General features: G+C 46.8%; 1 protein-coding gene across 1 annotated transcript; it reads right to left on the reverse strand.

The window, feature by feature from the left end:
* Positions 1-3653: 3653 nt before the first annotated feature.
* Positions 3654-16667, reverse strand: HTR5A (5-hydroxytryptamine receptor 5A). The gene is made up of 2 exons (XM_004281226.3): positions 15187-16667; positions 3654-5341 (listed from the first exon to the last, which is right to left on the reverse strand). Exons 1-2 carry the CDS (start codon positions 15925-15927, stop codon positions 5009-5011), a joined length of 1074 nt encoding a protein of 357 aa, XP_004281274.1. The 5' UTR covers positions 15928-16667; the 3' UTR covers positions 3654-5008.
* Between the last annotated feature and the right edge of the window lie 2638 nt (positions 16668-19305).

The raw sequence follows: 19305 nt of genomic DNA on the forward strand, positions 1-19305 counted from the left end.
GACGGCTCAGGGCTGCAGGTGTTGAAGCCGCTCTGCTGCACGGAGGGCTTCGGCGTGTTCTGCTTCTTGTTTGTGTTGAAGCTCACACAGCCTGGGGCCCTCTTCCTGGCTGTTAAACTTTGCAGCCTTGTACGTTCTCTGTAAATCACACGTGTGTTTGCGTGCGTGCGTGCGCACGCGCACACACACACGAGTCATCTTCACATTCACCGTATTTTCAGTGACCTTAAGAAACCGTTGGCCCACTTCTCTCTCATATACACCTGCTGGCCTTACTTAGTACCACAACTTAATGGACAGAAGAGCTGGGCTGTTATTTGTGTTCCTCCAGCGTGGCTTTGGGCTAACCGACGGCACTTTTCTCCAGCTGCACTTGTGAAACGTCCTGCGCGTGGCAGGAGTTATTTCCCTAGGTCCTTCCTTTCTTTGAACTGATCAGAACATTAGATTGGTCCTAAAATACAGAAAGAAATTTCAGCTCATAAGATAAACGGCGCATTGTCAAAAGGATTCTAAAAGACTATATTTAAACTGGTCCTGTCAAAAGGCTTCCTTGAGAAGGAATCGTGTTAATTAATGGCGTGGCTTCTTGCTGACCCTAGACCAGCAGGGTGGTTATAAACGTTGTCTGTTTGTCTTACCTGTCCTGCGGCCCCCGTAGTCCAGCCATAGGAATAACTAAATGTCCTGGGGAAAACCCTACCCACCTCGAGGAGCAGGAAAGAGGGGGAAAGCCAAGTGAGAGACGGCCCCTCCTACTCACCTCTGCCCCCTCATGCTGCAGCCCACCTTCTCCAATCTGGGGCCAGGACCTCCCTCGCATCTTAAGGTGCCTGGTCAAGACAGAGGCACCCTTGGTGGGAGACAGGCAGCCTGCCTGAGGCCAAACAGGAGGCCTTGGTGAGCCAGACCCGCTTCTCCTTCAGCTCACGGTGAAACTCCGACTTGTGGGACTCCGACCTGCCCTCCTTGCAAGTGAGGATACACCCCCTGCAGGAGTGTGCCCGGGCTGCCTCAGCAAAGCGCCACAGACCTAGCAGTTTAAACAAAAGAACTTCATTCTCTCGCACTTCTGGAGGCTAGAAGTCAAGGTCAAGGTGTGGGCAGGGCCAGTTCCTCCTGAGGCCTCTCTCGGCACACGGACTCCATCCTCCCCATGTCCTCACAGGGTGTCCCTCTGTGAGTGTCTTTGTCCTGATCTCCTCTTATAAGGACACCAGTCTTATAGGATCAGGGCCCCACCCATATGACCTCATTTACCTTAGTCACCCCTTTAGAGGCCCATCTCCAAGTACAGTTAGATTCTGAGGAACTGGGTGTTAGCACTTCAACATATGAATTCTGGGGGCACATAACTCAGCCCTGGCAACCCCCAAGCTTCGTTTCCAGCAGAGCCGACTGGAGAGAAGGTGAAGACGGGAAGATTGAAGTGACCATGTTAGGCCACCACTCTCAAGGCCTCCCGTGGATGTCAGGGACTCGGCACTCTTCACTCCTGTAAACAGAAGCATCCAGAATACAGCCAGAGGCAACGTCTCTGCCCAGAATACACGCAGGAAGTGTGAGCCGCTCTGCAGCCAAAGGGCACGACAAAGCAGTGCTTCCGTGCTGCTGGGACAGAGCCTGCAGCAGCCAGACACGGGTCACCCGGGAAGGACACAGCCCTCGTCAGGGCCGAAGGGCTCCCGAGACCGTGCAGGCCCAGCCTGCGAGCTGCGCATGGCCCTGTCCCCTGTGTCACTCAGAGGCTGGCTGGGACAGAGGGAACTCAATATGAAGAATTGTGCATCAGGTAGCAGAGAGCCGAAGGGGCCAAAGGCTCGTGTCAGTATCACAGAGGCAGTGACTAGAGGATCAGCTCATCTCAGGGCTGTGGGGAAACAGGACGAGCTGAGAGGAGAGCCCAGGCGAGCCACCGCTGAAGCCTGCGAGGAGGGCCGCACGATGGCTCACTATAGAGAGACCCGTGGAAAAGGGTGCTGCCCCCTGGAGCTTGGGGGGCCTCTGCAGAGCTGGGATTAAGACCTCTGAGAGGAGCTGCGGCTGGCCGGTGCTGGCATCTTCGAGGGAATCCCACGAGGCTAGGAAAAACAGCAGCGTGGAACCCACCGCTGATGGCATCACCCCGTTGCTGCTGGGGTGAAGAAGCACGCTGTGGCGATGCCGGCAGGGCAAGAAGTCCTCCTTCCCCTCCAGTCTCGCAGCTGCTCTCCGGTCCTCCCCAGGGCAGAGTGTGACGCATGGGGGGGCTGGTGAAGCAGGAACGTCGTCCGCAGAATCTGAGCTCCGGCCGCTCAGAGCAGAGCTGCTCCTGCCACCAGCAGCGTGTTTGCAGAGTGAACAACAATCTAGAGAAGCTTATTATGAGGCGTCAGGGAGAATCTCCAGCCTATCATTTCATAGAAGATGGGAAGGGCAACACAGCACACTTCGCCGAAAGTCATGTGGTTTAGGCATTTGTGGTACAGAAGTTAACCTCAAGTATCCTTGCGTATCAGCACAAGGGGGCCGGGTCACTTTATTGACGTGATCTACAGCAGCTGAAATAAAGGGCGCAGGAGAAGTTCGTCTTAGATACCTGTTTGAGGACTTGCTAGAAATCCGCCCACTTCTCTGAGTACTTCATCCAGTAGAAGTGGTTATGACATCATGGCACAAGGAGTAGGGGCTGAGCTTTTCACGTTACCTACTGTTTATGATTCACACTGTTTACCTGATAAGACACTAGCAGTCAAAAGTAAGTGACAGTGTTTCACAAATACTGGAATCTCACCCTGGACACCCAAGCTCAGTCACCATTTGCACCTTGTAATATTTCCTACCCAGACATAAAGAATTTTTGGTATTGAAATAGAAGCAAAATAACTCAGTAATTGCCACTTCCTCCTTCTTATGTTTCTTGCTCTGGGTCGCACATTTGGAGTGTGTTTTATACGACGTATGCGTTAAGTAACACCTGGGAGGTGCTAAATATATATTGAACAGCAATAGTAAAGGGACTTAACTCATCTTATGGAAATACTAGTAACCTCAGTGGGAGATTGAAATTGATATTAATAACATATGTCTCCAACGAAGTGTACAGAATCCTGGAGAAGTCAAGGAGTATTAGAAGCCACCAGACAATGTGGCACATCCTCCTAAAGCTTCACTTTAGTAAAAAGTTTGAAGGAAATAAAGCTTTTTTTAAAACAGTAAGCATAGGTCAGACACTGAAATTATAGAGTAAGATGAAAAATTTCATGTGGACTTTCAGATAGAATAGACTTGAAAAAATTTTACCCTTGATTCTGATGTCGTATCTCCAGGTCCTCATGTCTGAGTTTATTCTTCTCTGCTGTGGGGGACTTAATGAAGTTTTGGAAGTGGGGAAGGAAACTTGAATAAGTGAACAGTTTGTATTTTAAAATATTTGTGGGTTTAGTGCTTCAAGTGATACATACAGAAAGAAGGAAAAATCTAAGGATTTTTCCAAGTAAATTCTTCAAGGAATTGCTCCAATGTGTAGATAAGATATCTGCATTTAGCACTGTCAGCCACTATCAGACTTCACAAGTGGTGTAACATTTCCTTATCTGATCACATTCTTTGAATAAAAGCCATCTTTGCAGTAAATGCAAGACTAAACTTCAAAGCAAGACCACAGATGGACATAAATTTCTTATTTTTAATATCTTAATTGATATAGCTTAGTATGTACAAAATGATACATATAATAATATATATGTGTTGTAATAATTCAAAGACTTATAATACATAATTTTTAAATCCATGCATTCAGAGAATCAGGAACATAGCAGACCACAAGCGGTTTTATTGTCCAAGGTCTTTTTAAAGTTCTGTATAGTGGCTAGGGTTTTGTAAGATCATATAAACACTGCATCTTCATTTAATTGTCTTGCCTCATGGTTATATAAAAGTGTTAATTTGCAGAGGACTGAGGCCACCTTTTACCATTTTCCTGCTTTCTCATTAGTTACCAGTGTTGGCCTCACAGCAGGTATTTACCTACCAATGAATAATAGCAGCTATAGCCAGTTAATCAGCGATCTCCCTGCAGTGCACGTGTTTGCTGAACATGCCTTCATAGTCCTTGGGTACGAAACTATATTTAAGAATTCAACAACTTCGTGACAGTTGTGTTACTCTAATTTCATGATCTGAGGATAAAAGTCTTTGTTCAGCAACATTTGAATAAATTCCACACAAATGGAACCCATAGTAAGTAAGCAAGTTTGACAGATTCTGCGGAACTAGTAGATATTTCTGTGTTGTGAACAGTTGCTTTAAAATAGAAGGAGGTATTTGATTTGACTTTTAGTTCCTGTTCCAAGTTGATGGCTTGCATTTTAGAATAAACTCGCCAATTGGAACATTTGTCTCCTCAGTAGGTTTGGTGTGTGTGTGTGTGGTTGCCATAAATAAAACCATAAAGCCGTATTGCTTGGTCTTGCAGGTGCGGCTGTGTACTTTAGTATGTCTGGAGACAATCCTTTGTGGCCAAATATTGGGACACACACAGTAAGTATTAGGGTATACTTCCTAGGACTGTAGGATGGAATACTCGAAATGGGGGCTCTTCCCCGAAACTTGCAATTATGGTTTCCTGTTCCCCAGATGTCCCCATTGTGACTTCTTATTCATTGTTTCCTGTCTGTTCTCAACCTGCCTATATAGATTTATCTCCTCCCTCTCATTTGCCTGGTTGGACTTCCCTGGGACCAGGACAGTAAGCACGCTGGAGTGGGTTTTGTAAAGAAAGGGCACTTTGTGGGCCAAGTCCGTGGCTGTTCGGTGAGGAGTGAGGAATAGCAGATAAATTGGATAAACGGGGTCCCCAGTACTGCCTGTGGAGACTCGCGTTCCTGCCCGGAGTGCAGAAGTGAGGTGCTCAGCTCCGAGGACCACCCTGGGGAACTTGAAGGCTTGTCTCTTCCAGGTGGTGCCGGGTGGGGATGGGGAAGTAGATGGAGCTCGGGGAGACTTCCTGCCTGTGCCGGCCTCACAGTCACTGGTGCCTGGAGCAGAAGTTCTTGAAGGCGCTGTTGTAGTTCTTGTTGAAGGCCGTGTAGATCAGGGGGTTGAAGAAAGAGTTGGAGTAGCCGAGCCACAGGAAGACGCTCTTCCAGGTGGCGGGGATGTCACAGGAGCACAGGGGGCTGATGAGCTCCGTGGTGAAGAAGGGGATCCAGCAGAGCACAAACACCCCAATGAGGATGCCCACCATTAGGGCGGCTCTCTGCTCCTTCTGTTCTCTCCACGTGGCCCCTTCTGTCTGGAAGGTGACAGTGGCGTGGCGGACGGTGAACACCATCTCGGGCTGCCGAGTGGAGGCCTTCACCTGGAAAAGGTAAGCAGAGGCTTCAGGAAGAGCCGCCTCTTCACGCCTGCTGGGTCTGGGCGGGCTGAACCTAGATGCGGGTGGGCGTGAGCCCCGCACATCCACTTCAAGAGAACGTCCTCAGTTGTCCGGTGCAGGGACCGGGCAGCATGTGGGGACCACCCTCGGCTATGAAAACGTGCTGACAGAGCTGGGTGTTTGCTTACATCTTAGAAATGGAGGGAAAATAGGAACGTCTGCAATAATGCAACGACGATGGAGTCCCTGTTGCCGTCTGTTTAACAGGGAACAACAGAAGTAAGCAGGTCATGCGGTGTCTACAGTTTACGACCGCGGAACACTAGTAATCAGGAGCCCGCTAAATCCTTATCAAACCCCGTACACGCAGGACCCAGTATTCCAAAATCTAGAACTTTCTGAGTTGCTGTGAATCCCCTCTAAAAAGTTAGAATTTTCTAGAACTTTTCTTCTGGTATAAGGTTCCTACTGCTGTGCTTCCAGAACATATTCTACTGTTTGGGACAGTTCACTCACCAGGATGTTTATCTCCCTGTTTATTCTGTGTTCCGCCCCCTCCCCCGACTTTTATGGAAAACAGAGGCTCTAAACTCAGAGTCCCTCCCCGTAGGTTCTCTCAAGTCCTCTGGAAGGCAGGTTCCCACTGAACTACGTTCTCCAGCTTCACACCCCTTCTCTAAGGGGGTGGAATTCCTGGGAAAGGAAGCTCTTTCTTCCATTCCAGCCCTATTTTTTAGATCTTTGGGGAACTGGAATAAGGGGTGTCTGATGATGAGGCCCCCTAAATATAAGGAAATTGCAGTGGGCTGATTTGCTAAGTGAGCAAATTAGTTGCTCCAGTCACAATGTGGGACAGTTTCTGGGTCGATCAGTCATTCACTACTGGTGAGACTACTCTGACATTAAATCCTCTTCTTCCCAACTCCAGCCTTCTGTGACCCCCGTACGCTTGAAAAGGAGAATTACCCAGCTCGCGCCCCAGCAGCTTCCCTATCGTATAGAGTAAGTGAGCTGAAAATAGGAACACTATAGTCAAGGGAATGTTAGCTCATGTATGAATTATTAAATTTACGTGATAGCCTTCCTGTCATCTGTTTGAAAAACAGTGAAACCCCAAGCATTATACAATTAAACAGAAGATCGTGAATATTGAAACAAATAGTTCCTTTCTCTGCAACCCTTAAAAGCACATATAAAATAAGAAGTGAAAATTTCTCTCTCCCAGTCTCACCCCTGGTTGGAACCATAGTTACCTTTCTTATTTATTAGTGTATATCTGGGAATGCATTTCATGGAGTTAATTTATAGAAATGCAAACACAGTTTTAGTTTCAATTTTCAGCATAAAGAAAATAGGGAAAACTACCCATTTCTTTAATAAAACTCAATCCCAAAATGGCATCAAGGCAGCCATTTCCCAAAGATGGCAATGGAAGAATAATTCTGGTCCTGACTCTTAAATCCCTAAGAAATTCTCCTTCCTTTCAGACATTTTCGCTGCTAAGACTGGCCACTCAGGGTTGTGACGCCATTGTGACCACCCGTTAATTCTCTATAGCACACCTGGTGTAAAAGTGGAACATTTAAACCAGACTCAAAGGCCCTGGGGTAACAGGAGAAATAAATACAGCAACACATAACTAGATATTCTGCCTTTTGAGCTATGACACACTCTAGGGAATCTCTCCACCCCTCCCGTCCCCGCTCCCTGTCTGCCTTCCCTGTGGTCAGTGCCTTTTCAGGTTGACTCCAGAAGCCCATGCTTAGTCCTTTAGATACTCAAATTCCAGTGGCAAGACACAGTGAGCCCCACGATTGGACTACCAGTGTATGACCAGTCTTCTATGAAGGGTGAGATACACCCCCAGTGCTACATGTTCTATTAGTAGGAGTTTGCTCTTGCATAATGGAAAAAGCTGCAAAGTTTCCATTCTGAGGAGCCGTCTTCTCTCCTAATGATTGACACTGAGAATGTCTGCCTCTTTTGAGACTCTGCTGGTACCTTCAGACACAGTCCTGACCTGTATCCAAAGGGGCTGCCGTATCAGAATGTAGCACAGTACCTCATCATTCGTCCGAGAGACACAGGATCACAGGGTTGTTTGTTTTCCAGATGTAGCGTAGGATATGAATATTTCTATAGCCCAAGTATTATAAGTCTGTTTTATGGAAACCCATCACTTCCAATCTTGGTCCTCGTAAGGGAATGTTAAGTGCCGTTAAGTGTGGGCCTGCTTGTGTGGGTATTTGGCAGCTGTACTATGAAATCCTGGATTCTTCCAGTATAAAGTGCCCGGGTTCTTATGAGCTGTTGCCAAACATAGCATGCATTCATTGTATCTACAAGAATTTTCCACTGTGTGATAGTTCTAATGTTGCATAAGTGTACTCTTAAAGACTTCCCAGTTACTTTATTCCTAAGCTTGTCTTCAGGATGATTTCTCTCTGTCAGTAGGACCCACAGGCATTCTACCCACCGTCCTTTTCACTGAGTTCTTAGCACAACACTCTGGGAGCACATTCGCGGGGCCCCTTTCCAGCAAAGAATCTAAATTCATTTTTAACAGTTCTTTTAATGTCCCATGGGGTCTTCTCCCACTTCTTAGAATTCTATTTTGAATTCCAATTAAACTTTTTTCCCTAAATACATTGTTTTTATGGTTTGCTTTGAGTAAGGAATTTTCCTAGGTTAGAGAACTCCATGTTTCTCAGAAAAGCACACTCTCTATGACCTTGGTGAGAAACGTTGAGCATTTTATGGGTCCCTCTCTTGTGTGTGTGACATTCAATACCAGCTCCCTCGGTGAGAGTGTCATTGGTCTGAAGTGGCTCTTCCGGGACAGCAGAGGCTCAGCTGCGGGAGGTGCTTTGCTGTTGGGGAGTTTCGGGCTCCCGATGCTGGCAGGTGGTTGACTTGGCTGCTCACCCTATGGCTCTCTGACTTACAGACTCCTTAGCTCTTTGCTCATCGACGACTGCAATAAGGCACTTAATCAAGTCTGGAGAATAGACTCTATTGATTACTCTGTCAATTACTCATCATGGTCATTAGTAGATTTGCAGAAAGAGAGGTAACGGGGCAAAAAAAGGTGAACATTCAAGCCGAATTGCACCTTTCCCATCTATCTTCGAAGTGCTATATCATTTAAAGCACAAACCTCACAATTTAAGATTCACATGAAAAAATTTTCTAAGTGAACACTTAGCCTCACATCTCCAAATAAGTGAATTTTGGTGGGGGGACACGTACCTATGAGTTAGACTTCTCATTCTTCCAAAATGGTTATGTGTTAAATAACTATTTACTGGTTAATCATAAATCTAGCATGTTCTTTTATTTCCTCAAACTATTCTGCTTCACCTCCCTATTAATATCGCAGATAATCAATAGATTATCATCAGTAGTGCGTATTGAAATTAAGGGGTGAAGACTCTTACCTTGGAAGTGTGGCTTCAGGTGACTTGCAGGTGAGATCAGGTCACTGTCACGATGTAAGATGTACTGATGAGTCAGGATGTTCAAGCTAGAAATGATCTTACCCATTTAAGGAGGGCTCCACGAGGGGCAGAATAAGAACGTCCCCACAAACTCAGCAAAAGACCAACTATTCTGTAGCTGTGGCAACAAAGAGCCTTGCTACTTGCTTAAACCCCTTCAGTGGATCAAGGACAATGCAGCTCTGTGAATATACACCTGCAAACCAACCAGTCGGTGTCAGCCCTCACTTCTGAACGTCAGCCAGTTAGGGCAGGACTCACCCCAATAAGTGCATCTCTGAGCTGCAGTCAACCAACAGCAGTCTCACGCAGTAACCCCACTCTGGGGGTGTCAGCTCACTGCTCCCCTCCATGTCCTCCAGTCCCTGAACTCAACGCTGTCCCCAGTCCCCATAGATGATGGGCATTCTGCTCTGTCAGACAGTGCCTGACAAGTGTAGCTTTCTCTTACTATATAGTAAGGAGTATTTTTATTTCAGATACTGTGTGGTGGTTGTATCATCCTTGGACATTCTAGAGAGTCTACCGAGATCATTTTGTGGATCCTCCCCAGGATCCTCGGACTGCAGGTGCATTCACTGTACCCCCGACTCCAGTTGCCTTTGGATCTGCAGATGCGCGTCATTCTCAGTGAGCTGAGTTCCAGCCAGCTCCACCGGGCTCTTCTCACTCTGTGTGTTTTGTTATACAAGGATTGTAACCAAGTGTCTTTGAATAAGATCATTCAGCTTAGGTCTTTGTATCAAGTAACTAGACCTTTGTTTGAGAGGTGCACCATTTGGTAATTGACTTACGTTTTTTGTGTAAGGCTATTAGATCTCTTGTCTTGGAGGTATACCATTTAGTGAAAATTTTTATGACATAACCTACTTACTATATTGTTGTTTTCTTTGTTTTTGCTGTTGTTTGTCTAAATATGCAAAGCTTTGTTTTCATAGGTTGGTTGGTTTGTTTGTTTTTTGTGCTGGAATACCTTTTTTTTTTCTGTTGAATATAAAAAGGATTGTTCTGTAAGGCATTGGCTTGATAAGCTCTAATCCATTCCAAGGCAGATCTGAAGGCTAATGATTTGGGGACTGTTAGACTTATGACCAATTTGTGAAAAAGCAGTTGATCAAACTTTGCTTTGGGTTCTTCACAAAACTTAGTGAGAGCACTTGCTATCATGTCAATTTATGAAAAAAATGGCACCTTGTCTAGTTGGTATTCCAGCTCATTGGACTGGTGGTCATATGGCCCCCTCTTGGCCTGTGGTCAAGGATTTGAGACACCATTCACAAGCACAAACTGTTGGCCAACTGTAGTGGCCTTTTTCTTGTGTGTCATGGTTTGTCTAAGTCAAAGTCGCAAACTTCTCCTTTGTGAACTTCTATTTCCTATTTTAAATTGCACTATAATGCTAATTCTTGCATTTCTCTTGATAAATGTGAAAGAAAATTTTTTTACTTAATGAGGAATTTCTGAAAGTCAAAATCAATAAATTAACATATTTAAGATCAACTCTAGAAAAATTAGAAGACAAACACTAAACAGTTGAGAGTCAGCTTCTTTAGTTCTGCTAAGACCTTAAAACAAAACTCTAACTCTAAGTTAGTCTCAAAGATTTTGTAACTTTCTAAAACCTCCCCACCTTGCACATCTACATCTCCCATATTTCTACTCAGCTTTACCTGACCTCCTAAATGAACTATCCTTTCTTCAGGGATTTTCTCAGGAAAAACAAAATCACATTGTAAAATTGCCAGACAAGAAGTCAAATCTGTAGAATTTCAGTTAAAACCTTGGTCTAGAGCTAAGATATAGGCTATAATTAAGAATTTTTCTAAACTTCAGGGAGAAGGGCAAAAAATTGCTGTAGAATTTAGACTTCCTCTCCCGCTGCGGAGCACAGGCTCCGGACGCGCAGGCTCAGCGCCCACGGCCCACGGGCCCAGCTGCTCCGCGGCATGTGAGATCTTCCCGGACCGGGGCACAAACCCGTGTCCCCTGCATCGGCAGGCGGACTCTCAACCACTGCGCCACCAGGGAAGCCCGAATTTAGACTTTTTTAAAGAGTATTGAACAAAATTCTTATTGTCCTGGACTACAGATCAGCAGCAACTAGTTAATTAAAATCTCCCTCAGATGAGGAAAAGTATTTAAAACTAGAAGGATAGAAAAGAGAAGAGCTATATAACCCAGCTGTGGAAATTTAAAATACATAAAGCAAGTTCAGAAGGCTTTTTTTAAGAGAAGATTAAATAAGGATTCAAAATTATAAACTAAGTATAGAAAATAGACTTCAGAAAACTTTCAAGCAGTATTCTGATGTAAACCCAACAGCTGAAGTATAATCTTGTTCTGTCTTTCTATAAATGGGCTCAAACCTGAATTAGGGAATTTAATAAGAAAAAATAAATTTAAATGTGAAATTGCCAATTTAGAAAATATCCAATATGGGGCTAGACATTGCCATATATCCTTAGAAAGTAAATAATACAAGATATGGCTCTCTAGATAAAACATTCAAAAGCACCTCTGTTTTCAAAGATTTGGGAGCCTAGACAAGAACACCTGTAAATATTGTCAGCAGAAGAATCCTTGAAAGAATCAATGTCCCCTATTGGCTAAAAATCAAAATGACAACTATCTAAAAATCTGTCCAGTGAAGTCACTCCAAGGGAGATATTATCACCCAACAACTTCCTGTCCTTCTAAACTTCTAAGGGGAATTGCCTATAATTACAGATGTACAACAGTACAGCTTTCTTGTTTATATGGGTGTCACCATAACTACCATTATCCCCACAATTATAAAACAATAGATCCTTCAGCCTAAAATTTTAAAGTCATCTGAAAAGGAAACATGCAAATTAACTTGTAATAAGTTTTAAAAAATTGAAAACAATGATTGGTTGTACAGATGCTTAAATAAGACCATGAGAGACAGGTTTATGGTGTGGCTATTTAAAGGGCTTAAGGGAAAGTAGACCTTAGTTAATACAAAAATTCAAGCAGTGAAAATCTTTAACAATCCTGTGTGCCAACTTGTAACTGATATTTCAGGATCATTATCAGAATACTTTAGTTTCTGTAACACAACTGCAAATTTAATAAGTAGAACCCGCTTCCAGATAAAATGTACTGCTGTCCTTACACATTATGAGATTATAGCTGGTCTGTACCTGAAAATGTGTACACTGTATATAATTCAAGACATTACTGAAGAAATAGCAATGATCCTGGAGTCCTTATGGACAAAAGACACCACAGACAGAAAGATTAATTAGACCAGAATGCATGAGAGTCCAGATTGATTCTTCCTAGGTTATCATGAATGTGCCTTTTTGTACCAATGTGAAAAGGCTGGGCCGTACTCCAGGTGGATTAATTCAACCACATGACACCTGTCTAAGAACTATTGCCTACTGAAGCCCACCCCTTAATTCAGTAATTAAGGCTTTGACTCCTTGCCTCAGAGAAATTACAGGCATCAATTAAACTAGTGTCAGCACATCTTCAGAACTTATATTAAGCCTTTGAATCTTATGTTACCATATGTAGTAAATCCCCATTGCTAACTGAAACCAGCCAACATTTTTCTACTGATCGGTTCACTGTGATTCAGTATCTGTTGTCCAGAGCTTTAAAGGCTTCTGCACAGCGCTGTTCTGACAGACGGATATGTTGATTGCTGTGCAGTCTGAACATCAGGTCTCCACAGATGAAACTTCATCTTCAAGGAGAAGCAACAACAGTGGTGACGATCTGGACAGTCCTTGATGGTCTCTCTTGAAGCTTTGGCTGAATGAGGACCCAGATCAGGGGGATGAAAACTAAACTTAGGGCGAGTCTGCGTGTTCTGCAGCCTGGGTCCAGTCTTGAACGTACTCTGTTGGTCAAGGGCAGTTCCTCTCAGGGGACTTGGTCTTGCAAGCCGTGCCAGTCCCTCACTTCTGAAATTCAGGCATCCACGGACGGACTCGCTCCAATAAACTCCCACTGGAGTAACGCCCAACAAACAAAGCTGCTCATACAGGTGATGTCAACCCACTCAGACCTCGAAAGTGCCGCAGTCCCTTACACTAGCAAGGCACAAATCCAGCTCTGTCTTCACATCAGCTCTTCAGTAGTGGCTTCATCAGACTTTATCAAGGGTGCAAGGCCTGCCTCTCTTGTGTTTCCTGTTTTCATCTTGGTATCTGACAAGGGTTAGGCTTTCAGTATGTATTTGAATAAAACTCTGAAGATACAGAACAGGGAAGAAGGGTTGTGTTTCCCTAGGTAACATAGCTAGTTGGTGGTAAAACTGTATTTAGAAACGTTGGCACCTGCTACCACCGAGAAGTCAGGAAGCCTGGTTTTTAATTAACCCTTCACAGTAACATGAGGACAGAGGCAGTGCCGCATTTTATGCAGAGCCCTGGATCACTTAGAGGCTTTGCAAAGCCAAGGGACCCATTTTTGAAAGTTATCCGGCAGAGAAGGAACATGAAACAATGCTTTGCTTCTGCTCTCTCCAAAGCTGAGCAGTGAAAACCCCTCTTCCTTCCACACTAAGCCCTCTGAGACAGAAGTATAATTGCTTTTCCCTTCTAAAGCTGTTTGGTATTAATTATAAATTGTGTTTACCTGGATAAGCGCCCTGGCAGAAGAGGATCTGTGTAAGGAGGGCCTTGGTGGGCAGCCAGCCTCCTGTTCCTGACCTGGAGTCGGGGTGGATGCACACACATGGGCACTCCAGGCAGTTTGGCGGCACTCTTACCCATCAGCACTCTGTGTCCAGTTTAGAAATCTAACAGGTCAGGGTTTCCCAAATTTGGCACTATTAACATTTTGGTCTGAATAGTTCTTTGTTGTTCAGGGTGTCCTGTGTGTTGTACCACGTTTAGCAGCATCCCTGCTCTCTACACGCTAGATGCCATTAGTACCCTGTCCCCAAGTCTTGGTAATCAAAAACATCTCCAGACATTCCAGATGTTCCCTGGGGTAGGGGAGGGTAATTTGGGTGAGACTTTTGTTCTAGATAAAAGGACAGGTGCCCTCTGACCCCTTTTTCCTTCTTGTTTCTAGAATGATGCCCTCCCCTTTCTCCCATACCTACACCTCTGGTTCCTCTAAGCTTGACTGACTGGTTATACTTGGAATTAGCTACTGACTCGAAAAATACAATCATATTGCAATGTTCACAATGCATGTCTCTCTCACTAGACCAGACTCTTCATAGGCAAAGATGATGTCTTTATCATTCCTTGACCCCTTGCAGCAAGCCTGTAGTATGTGCTCAGTGTGCTTAATTGAATTTCCTTTTTTGTCCCAGAACCAGTAACAGAAATGGGTGCTGCATACTATTCTGATCTAACGTAAATGTGTGAAGCAGGTTCAAGGGATCACCCTTGGCAATGAGTGCGGTAGGGGGTGGGCAGCCTGCACAGCCGGTGGATTCATGTGAACTCTTATGGTCCCTGAATCTTGAATCATAGGGTCAGATTACCAAGAGTGAACAAAAAACAGGAAAGCGTGGATGGAGAGAAGATGAGAAAAGAGCCCTCACGGGTGCTGTAGCAGTTGCCGTACCTTAAATGCCACTTGTAAAGAGCTGGGGAAGTGTCTGCCTTAGCGTTTTAATTTCCTCCTGCAGCTTTACTCATGTCCCGGGAGGCAAGCAAGTGGTCCTCAGCTGTATGGACAGTCTGATCAGGGGTGGGGACAGGCCCAGAAAGCAGCACCACAGGCAGTGTGTGCATATAACAAGGGCAGAGGCTCTGAGACAGGTGTAAACAGTATCTTTAACCTTGCGTGAGGACAGGAGGATGCTGGGCACGACAGTAACCCAGGAGATACCACACTTCGCAAAATTAATTGGCAGAGAAAATAGACTGGGTTGAAACACTAACCTGCTTTGCCTGATGTATGGCAGTCTTCCTGCCAAGTCAGATGACCGTCCCTCCCTTCCCACCTCCTCAAACACCCCCCACTGTAAATGCAGGAAGCTGCACTTTTCTCTAGTGCAGCCCCAGACACCAACTTCCTCAGGCGTTCTAAAGGATGTTATAGATCCATAGAATTTTCAAGCCTAGTGGGACCCTGTAGAATTATGTAGTCCAGATCCCTCGTTTTATATATAGGGAAAGAACCCATGAGAGATGACCTGCTCTGTGAATCTGAGCATGTCAGAGCAGAGTCTGTGATGCTTTCTTTCTCTCTCCCAGTCTACCTCCGTCCCTTCCCCACCAGCCCCCACCAAAATACTAAGAAGTCCCACTTTCTACGGATGTGTGGGGAGATGTGCTGGGGATGAGGCCTGTGCAAATGCAAGCAAAGTTTTTAAAGGATCACGTTAACACCCACCTCCACAGCTTCGGAAACGGGGGAGACGCTGTTGGCCTTCCAGGGGCCCACGCGGAACTTGGCCGCCTTGTAGATCTTCCAGTATACGAAGAGCACCACGCAGAGCGGCAGGTAGAAGGCGCCCACGGTGGAGAACACGGTGTAGGAGGGCTCGCGGCTCACCTGGCACTCCTCGCTGCCCTCAGAGTAGGTCTCGCCCCAGCCGAAGAGCAGCGGGGCTAGGGAGATGACTGCGGAGAGCGCCCAGGTGAGCGTGATCATTACGTTGGAGATGCGCTTGCGGGCACGGAGCGTGTATTCCAGGTGACGGGTGATGGACCAGTAGCGGTCCAGCGCGATGGCCGTCACATTCCAGATGCTGGCCGTGCAGCAGAGCACGTCGCATGCGATCCAAAGCTGGCACAGCCGCCGGCCCAACTGCCAGCGGCGCCCGGACAGCTCGTGCACCAGGCTCAGCGGCATGACCAGAGCAGCCACCAGCACGTCCGAGATGGCCATGGATGCCACCAGGTTGTGCGGAACGCGATGGAACGTGCGCACGCGGAGAATGGTCGCCAGCACCAGCAGGTTCCAGGCGAGCGTCGCGGCCACCAGGAAGCCCAGCAAGGTGAGGACGAGCACGCCGAAGACGGAGACCAGGGGCAGACTGGCGCGCGGGTCTTCGGCGTCGAAGCTGCGGTTGGTCTCCAGAGGGGCGGGGGTGGGGAGGATAAAGTAGGTGAGGTTCGGCGGCAGATCCATGTCTGGGCCAGGAGACGGGCTCGCCGGTGTGCGGAGAAGGGGCGCTCGGGAGGAGGGGTGGTGACCACTGTGTCGGAAGCCACTCCGGATGTTTGTCACCTCTGGCCAGTGGCAGGGTTTCTGGAGAGTGTCTTGGAGTTTGCCCCGACCCCCCGCCAGCGAGCCTCCGTGGGAGACGGTGTGTCGGAGAGGAGAGGAGGGCGCTGGGCTGCGAGCCGCGGCGGGTCTGAATCCCTCAGGCGCTGGGAGAGCAGAGGCGAGGGGCTGTGTCTCGCAGCCGGGGCCCGTCTAAGCTGTCACATGACCAGGGCTCTTCGCCTCGGCGGAGACAGCAGTCTGGTCGCCCAGAGTCGGGCATCTCCCAAATGGAGGAGGAGCTGGGCGCCCCCGGAGCGTGTGGGCGCCGAGAGACGGGCTGGTGCGTCAGAGCGGCAGTTCTCGCCGCGCGGCCTCCCTTCCCGCCCCTCTCGCCCGCGGCGGCAGCGGGCTGCAACCTCAGCTCCGTGCTGGGAAAGCCAAGCAGGGACCTGCTTTCTAGGTCCTGCCTTCTGCTGTTCGCCCGCCCCTTCCCCGCCCCGTCTGGGGCTGCGGCTGCGGCTCCGGCTCCGGAGAGCGAATGCTGGCGCGCCCACCCAGACCTGGCTTACCGAGCTGGGGATCCAGCCTACGTAAGGCATCAGCTGATAAGACCGCCTCGCGCCCGGGGTTCGCGGCGCCAGCGCTGGCGCTGTCCCCGGTGCTGTCCCCGCCCCAGCGCGCTAGGCTTGGTGCTGTCCATGGTGCTGTCGCTTCTCCCCGAAATGAGTTCCCCCGGTGGAACAAGTTTACCAAAGAACTTTCTTTGAAACGTTCCTCTAGCCACCGCCTACCCACGTCCTTCTAGGGGCGGTCTGGATACCTTGAGCGGGTTCTTAGCTTTCCACAGGTCTTAACCTTTGCTACGTGTGTTCCCAGTTAAGGGTCTAAGATGATTTCGCTGGCTTTTTTTGCTCTGGATGAGTTCAGTGCATGATTGCGTTCTTACACAACACCTGGTTCTTCCCTTCAAGGGTTGTTTTCTTTCCAGGAGAAAAAGCAAGATAGCAGTTGCTGCTGCCCTAGAGGTGGCTGAGGTATTGGAGCTAGAACGTTTAACCCATTTCCTCCGAGTCACAGAGAAGGTGCACAGTCTCCGGTGCGTTCTGTCACGTTTGCTTTTTGCAAAGGGAAAAGCTGGATACAAGTTGCTATGAAAGCTCCATCTCACTCGCAGAAAGAGAGGGCGCGCGTAACTTTTCCCCACACACAGTCACATGACCATACCCGTATCCACAGCAACTGAGAAAATATCAAAAGTTCCTACCCAGAAGCTGTGACGAAAAATAGACACATGATATAGCAAGATATAATAAATTAAAATCAGGAAAGTGAGATGACAGAAAGGAAAGTAAGGTGGCGTTAAGCTTTCTTTTTTTAAAAGTACATACAATGGGTGTCATGGAATCCTGTACATTTACAAGTGGTTGGCCACAAATTTGGTTGGAAGCTTTTTAGCTATTTGAACATGAGAAAAATATTTTGTTACAAGATTCCGTTTCTAACAGAGTAAAACAAGCATCAGGAGACTGCGCTGAGAAGAGAGAAGCTCCTCCACTGGAACCCAGAGGAGAGGACCCTGTTAGGAAATGTTGAAGAGAACGTTATTCATTAAATAAAGATTGTTCGCAGAGCCGCTTCACCAAATATCTCGTAAAAACAGCTGACAGTGGCTGCTTTGCGCACTGCTACTCTGTGTGGCTCTAGTCAGGGGGCCGACATGCTCATTTAGAGCACATCCCCTTTTTGGAGTCACAGAACTAATTAGAATGAGTTGTAAATGATTGATCCCCTTCTTTCGGGGAAAAAAAAAGGTCTGAACAATTCTGCATTCCGTTTCCAGGGCCCATGACCAGGAGGAGTGGATGAGCTGCATTTCTGGTAGTCAGGCCTTGATGATGATACCTCTCAATACAGAGCTTGGAAGGCATCATGGGCTTGAAATTATATCCCATGCCCGCCCCCTCCCGCAGCACTGCCTGGCACAGCTGTCTGTACTGATAGTGAAGTGAGTAGCTGTCCAATAAGGGACCGAGCCGGGGATAACTGAGTATACTGTGTGCAGATCAGAGCATCATAAACTTAAGAACTGAATGGAACGTTCTAACAAAGAAGAGATCCATTGGTGTATTTCCAGAAGAACCAAATTCTGTTGAGAAATTCTGGTTTATCTTCTTATACAGACACAAAGGAAAAATCAGAGCATTTCAGCTTTTTAATCCTAAAGCATGGTCACACTTACAGCTTGAGAAAATGCAAACTCCCATCTGCCATAAAGCACCTCTGAAATGCCAGTTTTGAGGAAAACACTTTCTTTTTTACCACCTATAGGCTGAACTGTATCCCTTCTCTCTTAAAACTCACGTGTTGAAGTCCTAATCTCCAGTACCTCAGAATGTGACTGTATTTGGAAATAAGACCTTTAAAAAGATGATTAAGATAAAATGAGGCTGTTAGAGTAGCTCTAATTGAATCTGACTGGTGTTCTTACAGGAAGAGGAAATTGGACACAAAGAGACACCAAGGATGTGCGCGCACAGAGGAGACAACGTGAGGGCACAGCAAAAAGGTGGCCATCTAGAGCCAAGGGGGAGGCCTCGGGAAGCCGCCCTTGCTGACACCTTGCTTTTGGACTTACAGCCTCCTGAACTGTGAAACTGAAAGGAAATTTCTGTGGCTTAAGCCACTGCATGGTATTTTGATATGGCTGCTCTGGCAGATGAATACACCATCCAGCAAAAGATACTTGCAAAAGGGCTTCCCTGGTGGCGCAGTGGTTGAGAGTCCAACTGCCGATGCAGGGGACACGGGTTCGTGCCCCGGTCCAGGAAGATCCCACATGCCGCGGAGCGGCTGGGCCCATGAGCCATGGCCGCTGAGCCTGCGCGTCCGGAGCCTGTTGCTCCGCAACGGGAGAGGCCACAGCGGTGAGAGGCCCGCGTACCGCAAAAAAACACACAAAAAACAAAAACAACAAAAGATACTTGCAAAAGATGCAACCAGATTACTAAATAAGTAAGGTGACATGCTGTGTGGTGGTTTTACAGACATGTTAACAAATTACAGGACACCTACTAAAACATGTCTTTATAAAACATACTCTGTGGCCATTCTAGCAATAATTAGATTGCAGGCTCAATTGCCTATTGAAGTTACTTACAGTTTGTGATTAAGCCAAATAAGCACATAGAAAACTGCTTATTTTACGTTTTCTCGTTTTCTTAGTGGGAAAGTATGCATCTGTTTCATTCAAGTAGGAGCTGATTCTGAACTAAAAGTTTGAAAGTAAGAAAAAACTGGAAA

Source organism: Orcinus orca, chromosome 9 (assembly GCF_937001465.1).
Source record: "Orcinus orca chromosome 9, mOrcOrc1.1, whole genome shotgun sequence".
In the NCBI taxonomy this organism is placed as follows: domain Eukaryota; kingdom Metazoa; phylum Chordata; class Mammalia; order Artiodactyla; family Delphinidae; genus Orcinus; species Orcinus orca.